Source organism: Bison bison, unplaced genomic scaffold, assembly GCF_000754665.1.
Source record: "Bison bison bison isolate TAMUID 2011002044 unplaced genomic scaffold, Bison_UMD1.0 scf7180017864471, whole genome shotgun sequence".
Taxonomy (NCBI): Eukaryota; Metazoa; Chordata; class Mammalia; order Artiodactyla; family Bovidae; genus Bison; species Bison bison.
The window spans coordinates 10588839-10598469 of record NW_011495032.1 but is presented as its reverse complement, the minus strand read 5'-3'; the positions used below and the strand labels follow the sequence as shown (position 1 = coordinate 10598469).

General features: G+C 42.0%; 1 protein-coding gene across 1 annotated transcript in view; it reads right to left on the bottom strand.

Annotated features, from left to right (window-relative positions):
• Nucleotides 1-9631, bottom strand: part of CNTNAP5 (contactin associated protein-like 5) — a 1037136-nt gene that overhangs the window by 471865 nt on the left and 555640 nt on the right. The window contains exon 8 of the mRNA XM_010860827.1: nucleotides 239-503. Coding sequence (XP_010859129.1) covers nucleotides 239-503 — 265 coding nt within the window. The remainder of the gene's footprint in view (nucleotides 1-238; nucleotides 504-9631) is intronic.

Here is a 9631-nt window from a genome sequence, read left to right as displayed (position 1 = left end):
CTGAATCATTTTGGTGTAACCTGAAACTAACACAACATTGTGAATCAACTATACTACAATATAATTTTTTTTTTTTTTTAGGAATAAAAAAACTATTGGATCTTCAAACCTGAAGTTTGTGAAGACTGATTATCCCACATCCCTGGGAGCTAGAGCCTGTATGTTTTGGTCAGAATCTCAAACATGTGTCGACTTGGCTGAATAAGAAAGTGATCTAGAAGTTGTCAGCAGACAGTACCTGTGAGGATTTCAGCTGCACGTTCTGTCATTTTCTGAATCACGAGTCTCAGGGTTCCATCCTCCAGACTCAGCAGCAGGGTCCCCGAGCCCTCAGAGAGCCTTGTGGACAAAAGGAGACCATCCTTGTTCCAGGTTCGAAACTGGAAACTCACTGAGAGCCCATCGATTTGGGGAGTCCCAGGCAGCAGCAAATAACTGCTGCTGGAGTTGACAAATGTGATGGGAACAATTTGTGGTTCAGAGCAGGAAAAAGTGACATTGCCCTGGAAAACAATAAAAATCAAATATATAAAAGCCATTTTTTATTCTGCAATCTGACAGCTGATATAAACAATCACCCGGAGCTGACCTTAATTTCAGGATTATTCCACATTCAGCAGTAAGATCTTAAAGGGAAAAATATGTTAGCTTTGTTCAGAAACACCCACAAGATAGTTTTCCACTCCTATTTTCTGGATCACAGTGCTATCTGCAAAAAGAGTCATCAAAGACCTAGGGTGATGGAGGGATAGGAAACATCAGAAGTTTCTAGGGATCCAGAGATAAAAATAATAACATTCATTCACTGAGTAATGATGTACTGCAAGTCAACTAATGCCAAGACCTGGGATACTTTTCAAAGTGGTGCACTTGAGAAAATTTTGTTACAATGTGGAAAGCCACTGACACCAGCTCCCAGGGAAGCCTGGGAAAAGAAATAGCTAAAAGAGCAAAGGTTTCATAATGAAGGTGATGCTTTCCTGGAAGGAAGTGGGGAAGGACAGGAGCGAACGTCCAGCCAGCCTTCTCAGTAAATGGCATGGAGTTTGCAAAAGCTTGCAGAAATTAACAAAATGGCATTCCTGAAAAGTGAGTCATTTCTGAACTTGAAGTGGGACAGAGAGGGCCAGGGCTATGAAGGAGGTGAGGCAAGAAAAATGAGTAGAAGTAGAGTTTAAAAGCCTTTTATGCTTGCCAAAGTTATCATACAAAGTCAGAAGCAGTAAAATGACATTGGCCATATTTTTAACATATTAAGAGTATTTTTAGTAATATGAAGATTTGAGGGGTGCATGAGAGGACCAGAAGTGGGGAGTATTAAGTGTGTACATATATAGTAGAAGAAGGAAGAAGATTATTCTTCACATAAGTGTGAGAAAACAGGTCAGTTTATTTGAGGAAGTTACAGGAAAATAAAGACGTGTATGTGTGTGTGTGTGTGTGTGTGTACAGATATATATACACTCAGCTGAGCCATGTGCTGAGTCACTTTTACTAGATGAATAAGGAGAAAGCCTGGAGCACCTTCTAGATTATGAATAGCTATTACAACATGAAAGCCATTCGGAATTTTTATAACCAACAACTTCTCATTTAGCACCACTACCATTTGTCTTTTTTAGATTCTAAATTAATCTCTACAATACTGTCAGTATATTATTCAGGTAAGTGTAAGACAATATTCTCCTCTACACAGTCATGGACACATCTTTTTTGGGGGAAAAATGTATTTTATTGAAGTATAGTTGATTTGCAATGTTGTATTAATTTCTACTGTACAGTAAAGTGATTCCATTACACATGGGTGTGTGTGTATATGTATACATATATATGAATAAATAGATATATAGTTCTTTTTTTCCATTATAGTTTATTACAAGATATTGAATATAGTTCACTGTGCTATACAGTGTCTTGTTGTTTATTCATTCTACAGATAGTAGTTTGCATCCATTAAACCCAAGTTCCAAATCCACCTTTACCCCCACCCAACTTCCCCTTGGCAACCACAAGTGTATTCTAGTCACAGACACATCTTATTCCCTAAAAATCTCTCAAGGCCTCTGAATGATGCTGACTCTGACTTTTAGAGTCATTCCTGTAGCCTGCACCACTTCAGGGGGTGGAAATGGCAGGAATTTCCTAAAGGGAATGTCTTGGGTTGCCTAGCTGCCTGAATTTAACTTCCCACTAAAGTGGTCAAGTAGTGAGGTTAGACACCTAGTACAGCTTCTAGTCCTAGAGCAGGCTAATCATTCAGCTCAAACAACCTCCTAATCCAGGAAAACATCGTTAGGTCCCAATTATGCTTGTTAGTGATAGTCCTACACTTCTGAAAACAAATAGCAGTTACCAAACAAACTTCTACCAATAATGGATTTCTACTGATGTACTCATCATCAGTGGAACATAAGCATATTCTTGCATTGATCATTTGTTGTGGCTGTTTAGATGTGTTCTCTTTAGGCTAGATTCCCAGAAGTTAACTGACGTGTCAAAGAATAAAGGCCTCTTATATCCATCCATCAAGAAATTGGCACAAATAATGTATATTAACACATATGTAGAATCTAGGAAAATGGTATAGATAATCTTATTTGCAAAACAGAAATAGAGATGCAGACATAGAGAACAAACATATGGACATCAAGGCGGGTAGGGGGTTGGGATGATTTTGGAGACTGGTATTGACAGACATACCCTATTGATACTATGTATAAAATAGATAACCAATGAGAATCTACTGTGTAATACAGGAAACTCTATTTAGTGCTCTGTGGTGACTTAAATGGGAAGAAAATTTTAAAAAGAGAGGATATATGTATATTCATAGTGATTCACTTTGCCTGTAGTAGAAACTAACACAGCATTGCAAATCAACTGTACTCCAATAAAAATTAATTGAAAGAATAAAATAACAAAAAAAATTGCCCACAGTTTATACTGTCCCTGGCATTAGGTTAAGTGCTCACATGTGTATCTTATGTATTTTACAGAATGACACCAAATTCATTTAAAAAACTACACAGATTGAGTTTGGAGTAGCTGGGCAATTCAAAAGCCAGAGTCCTCCTTCCCAGTGACAATGGGGGAAAAAACCTACGTTTGTGTGCCACAGATGCTTCTGGCAGCCATCTCTAAGAACTTCCTCCTGTGTCTTGGGTACCACTTTTTAAAAAAATCTACCAACTTGCTTTTCACATCCCATGGCTGTTTTAATTTGCTTTTTTTGGAATTCTGGTTGATTTCCTTTCAAGATGAAATATTCCTACTGATGGCAGATTAACTGAGGCAAGGCTGTCTTTTTCAAGCAGTCAGGAATGCTCCCACAGGGACCCTGGGAGACAGCAGGACAGCAGTAACTTTTCTTCCCCTTTTCCTTTCCTGAGTTAAGCATCACCTCTGGTAACAATTTGCCAGAACAAAGCTGCACCCAAAGTTTGAGGCTGTGTAGAAGGGGGAAAGGATGACAAGAAGCTTAGAACTTTGTAAAATGTCCCTTCCTCATTATCTTAGAATCCAATGCTTAAAATGCACAGACATAGAGAACAGACTTGTGGGTGGCAAGAGGGAAGGAGGTAGAGGGGGGACAATTGAAAGTTTGGTATTAGCAAATACAAACTATTATATACTAATAGGTAAATAACAAGGTACTACTGTATAGCACAGAGAACTATATTCAATATCCTGTAATAAGCCATAAAGAAAAGAGTATTTTAAAAATGTATTTATGTATAACTGAGGCTTCCTAGGTGGCTGTAGTGGAAAACAACCTGCCTGCCAATGTAGGAGACTTAAGACACATGGGTTTCATCTCTGAGTCAGGAAGATCCCCTGGAGGAGGGCATGGCAACACACTCCAGTATCCTTGCCTGGAGAAACCCATGGACAGTGGATCCTAGTGAGCTAGTCTATATCATTGCAAAGAATCGGACATGACTGAAGTGACTTGGCATGCACACATGTATAACTATATGTGTGTATAAATATATCAATTCAGTTCAATTCAGTTCAGTCTCTCAGTTATGTCTGACTTTTTGCAACCCCATGGACTACAGCACGCCAGGCTTTGCTGTCCATCACCAACTCCCGGAGCTTGCTCAAACTCATGTCCATTGAGTCAGTGATGTCATTCAACCATCTCATCCTCTGTCGTCCCCTTCTCCTCCTGCCTTTGATCTTTCCCAGCATCAGGGTCTTTTCCAGTGGCCAGATTGTCTTCCCATCAGGTGGCCAAAGTATTGGAGCTTCAGCTTCAGCATCAGTCCTTTCAATAAATATTCAGGGTTGATTTCCATTAGGATTAACTAGTTTGATCTCTTTGTGGTCCAGGGGACTCTCAAGAGTCTTCTCCAACACCACAGATCAAAAGCATAATTTCTTCAGTGCTCAGCTTTGTCTATGGTCCAATTCTCACATCCATACATGACTACTGGAAAAACCATAACTTTGACTGGATGGACCTTTGTTGGCAAAGTGATGTCTCTGTTTACATTATGCTGTCTAGGTTTGTGATAGCTTTTCTTCCAAGGAGCAAGCATCTTTTAATGTCATGCTTGCAGTCACCACCTACAGTGTGATTCTGGAGCCCAATAAAGTAAGGCCTGTCACTGTTTCTATTGTTTCCCCATCTATTTATCATGAAGTGATGGGACTGGATGGCATGATCTTCATTTTTTGAATGTTTAAAGTCAGCTTTTTCACTCTCTTTCACTTTCCTCAAGAGGCTCTTTAGTTTCTCTTCACTTTCTGCCAAAAGAGTGGTGTTATCTGAATATCTGAGGTTATTGATATTTTTCTCGGCAATATTGATTCTTGTTTGTGCTTCATCCAGTCCAACATTTCACATGTTGTACTCTGCATATAAGTTAAATAAGCAAGGTGATGATATACAGTCTTGACATACTCCTTTCTCAATTTGGAACCAGTCTCTTCTATGTCCAGTTCTAACTGTTGCTTCTTTACCTGCATACAGATTTCTCAGGAGGCAGGTAAATTAGTCTGGTATTCCTATGTCTTAAAGAATTTTCTATCATTTGTTGTGACCCACACAGTCAAAAACTTTAGCATAGTCAATGAAGCAGAAGTAGATGTTTTTCTGGAACTCTCTTGCTTTTTCTATGATCCAATGGATGTTGACAATTTGATCTCTGGTTCCTCTGCCTTTTCTAAATACAGCTTGAACATCTGGAAGTTCACAGTTCATGTACTGTTGAAGCCTAGTTTGGAGAATTTTGAGCATTACTTTGCTAGAGTGTGAGATGTGTGCACTTGTGCAGTAGTTTGAACATCTTTTGGCATTGCTTTCCTTTGTGATTGGAATGAAAACTGACCTGAATATATGTGTGTATATACACACACACATATACACACACATAACTGAATCACTTTGCTGTACATCAGAAGTTAACACAGCATTGCATATCAACTATACTTCAATTAAAAAAAAAACTTTAAAAAATCCAATTTTACAATGTTTAGCTCCATCTAAACCATGTAGCAAGTATTCTGTGTGGATAGACAACCACGAAAGGTGGTCCTCATGACAGCAGGGATCTAGAGAAGAACTGAGATTTTCCCCTTCTTTGATCAGTTCTCCCACATCTGATGAGAGGCCAGGCTGCTTCATTCCACTGAACATATAATGGGCCTTACTATCTGTAAATAGACCAGGGAACCCAGAATCCCTTGAGAGGCCTTCAGGGGACACACAAAGTCCTGAGCAAGATGATGATGGCAAGAACTTCAAATAAACGCCCCAGAGATTCTGTTAAAATAAGGCTAGGTGTGGGGAACAACACTTTGCTCACCAGGGAGCAGTATAACTTGGAAATGCATTGTCTTTGGATGGTTTCTCTGGGTCACTTCAGGCCATGCTCCTTCACTCCCTTCCCCCACATTCTCCTCCCACTGTCCTCTGTTGTCCTGTATCCAGGCAGCCACCTGAACTGTCAAAAATTTCTTTGTTTTTAGAGCATCTCCCTGCTGTGTTCTCCAGTGTTAGGTCCAAGGGCAAGTAGGAGAGAGAGATGGGAATGGATAGGAAATAAGTTTTACACCAAATCTGACCCAATTCTCCCAGGAAGGGTTTTTGGCTCAGCTTCCTGTCACACAACTGCTGGGCAGCCACCCTTGTCATACATCTGTCTTGCTGTTTCTCACTGTGCATGCTGTTCGCTGAACCCAGGGTAGGCAAAGTGCGAGTGGGGAAGCTGGAAGAAAACTCGAGGAGCCATAGAAACTGCAGGTTTATTCTCTCTGGGCTGGCTCAGCAGCTGTGCAGTAGACATGTTGTATTCTCTTGTGTTTGACCCAGTGAATACAGCCATAATGCAGCCATAATGTGGACTCAAGGGCTTTTCAGGTGGAGCTTATATATGTTTACAGGACAAAAGTGGCCCATGACCAAGTGGGTACATCATCACACACATGCACAGTGCTATGTGATCTCAGCTGTTACATAACCATGTATTTACAAAACATGGGGCAAGAGCAAGAGACCGTGGGGCAAGAGAGCCTGACCACCACCATCTTGGCAAATTTGCTCTTTCCCTATATTTCACCCCTTCAGGGTCTCTCACCTCAGAATCTATGCTCAATCCATCTTCCGTGATATTCCCTTGGCAAGTAACTCTGACCCTTGAACGCACATTCTGCAACACCAGTAGATGGTTTGGTAACAAACAGTTACATCCCCAATATATAGCAAAACCCAAGGCCAGGTATCACCTGGAACTCATTTTGCAGTTCTTCCCCTCATGGGGCTAGAAGAGACACCCACTGCACATGGAGCGCCTTTATCTTCCATTGCCAAATCTCGTCCACCATCTGTCCTTGTGAAATTGCATGAAAGCCTCCACAGGGGCAGCTCCACCCCTGCAGGGTTTTTTATTAAGGACCTGCAAAATATTAAGGACCCCAGAGGCACTGGGCCCATTCCTTCAAGGAGGGCATTTTTGCAGTGTTCACAGTCTACCTACATGATTTTACTTTTCTAAATCTGAGGACACAGCCTTTACAGTACACTGTTCTAAATCTACACCATAGGACATAGCCTAAATCTTCATCATTTGGTTGCCATAGCCATGAATGTGTGCACTAGAACCAGGAAACTGCTCTGGCTTGCCGTAAACAGGTTTGCATTCAGCACCAGTATCAACCAGGGCCATTACTTTCTGTATATTACCTAGTGACCTGGTGGCTTAGATGGGTAAAGAATCTGCCTGCCACGTGGGAGACCTGGGTTAGATCCCTGGGTTGGGAAGATCCCCTGGAAGAGGACATGGCAACCTACTCCAGTATTCTTGCCTGGAGAATCCCCATGGACAAAGGAGACCTAGTGGGCTGCAGTCCATGGGTCACAAAGAGTCGGACACGACTGAGTGACTAAGCACAGTTAATTGCAAGTTCACACGGGCCTCAGGTCCCTGCCTGGGCTGTTTGGGCAGACACCTTGGCCTGAGCCCTATTCAAAGCCAAAAAGGGCATCTTAAGGAACATCCTTGGGAGCCATGTAATCTTCTAACTGAAGCACCTGTATCTCTTGCTGTGGGCGCTTAAACTGCTACTCTGCTCTCAGTTGTACGATGGGCCTAGCTAACAAGCAGAGACCCATGGTCTCATAATGTTCTACAATCTTTAACTCAATGAGGGGAAAGTGGTTATAGATGACAACAGTTCTATTTTGTCCCCAGAACAAATTATAGCATCCACCCCTGTGCCTCAGAGTTGCAAAAGCCATTCTGCCAAGGATTCCCCTTGTTTCTGCCGAAACTGCTTACCCAAGTTGACTAACTCTGCCTGAGTATATGGTTGATACATCATGAACTCAGTCACTTTGAGGGCCCCTTGAGGATGCCCCCCTGGGCAATAGGCTGCTCATGCTTCGCTTTCTGCTGCACAACGGGCCATGCTACCAAGTGGGGACCTGTGGCCTCACAATGGTCATCATCACCGTCCCTCACTACCTCATAGTTTGAGGTGCTGGGTTCCTCACGGCCACACATCTCTTGCTCCAGCATGTGGATACACCGCTCTAGCTCTTCCTCTCATCTCAAGAACTTGCACACTTGTGCAGCATGACAGAGAACACTATCCATATTCACCTGCAGGGCAGTTAGGAAAATCCACCCCACGGGGCCAGCTGCAGTCCATGCCACCCCGTCCTGCAAATGGGAGCTCACTGCCTGTGACACATTTTCAATGCTATCTGGTCAATGCTATCTGGTGACCCATCCACTGCTTCCCAGTCTTCCACTGGGGCCCACACCAAGAGGACACGGCTACCTAATACCACAGGCTATGTGGTGGCCCCTGGCTTCCTCCGTTCATTGGAGCCTCAGGCTCCTCTATTTGTTGGATATCCTGCTGACTATGCCAGTTGTCTTACTATTCACACTGTTTGCTGAACCCAGGGTTGGGAAGATAAAAGAAAACTTCCAACAAGCTGGGAAGTTGGAAGAAAACTCAAGGAACGGTAGGAACTGCCTGTTTATTCTCTCCACTCTGGTGCAGCAGCCAATGCAGCAAATATGCTATATTCTCTTGTGGTTGACGCAGCAGACACAGCCATAATGTGGCCACAAAATGGATGCAAGGGCTTTTCAGATGGAGCTTATATATATTTATAGGACAAAAGTGGCCCATGACCAAGTGGGTACATTGTGATGTGCATGCACAGTGTTGTAAGTGATTTCAGCTGTTACATAGCCATGTATTCACAAAACCTGGGGTAAGCAAGAAGCTGTGAGGCAAGAGAGTCTGACCACTACCATCTTGGTTAATTTGCTCTCTCCCTACAATATCCATCTCAGCTGTGCTGGTGGCTGACAGAAATACCAAGGTGTCAAGAAGCATTGATACCCCCATCCACCACAGTGGAGAGAAAGGAGAAAAAAGTAGCTAAATGAAAAAGTACTACTTTTGAAATCAACATGAATCATTTTCAGTATCACCATTTGCGACTTCAGAATCCTTCTCAAGATAGCAATGGAGGGAGACCTCAGCAATGATTTAGAAAGAGCATGCAAGAAGATAATATTACTTAACCATTAAAAAGAATAAAGTAATTCCATTTGCAGCAACAAGGATGGATCTAGAGATTATCATACTCAGTGACTTAAGTCAGAAAGAGGACAAATACCATATGATATCATTTATGTGTGGAATCTAAAAAAGTGATACAAATGAATTTATTTACAAAATAGAAATAGACCCACAGAAATAAAAAACAAACTTATGGTTACCAAAGGGGGAATCTGAGGGGAGGTAAATTGGGTATTAACATATTCACACTGTGAGCATGTGCTGTCACTTCAGTCCTGTCTGACTTTTTGTGACCCTGGACTATAGCCCACCAGGCTCCTCTGTCCATGGGATTCTCCAGGCAAGAAATCTGAAGTAGGTTGCCATGCCCTCCTCTAGGAGATCTTCCTGATCTTGGGATCAAATCTGCAACATTTGTGTCTCCTGCATTGGCAGACAGGTTCTTTACCACTAGTGCCATCCATAGTCACACTACTACATATAAAATAACCAAGAAGAACCTCCTGTATATCATAGGGAACTATACTCAATATCTTATAATAACCCATAACAGAAAAGGAATACACACACACACACACACACACAC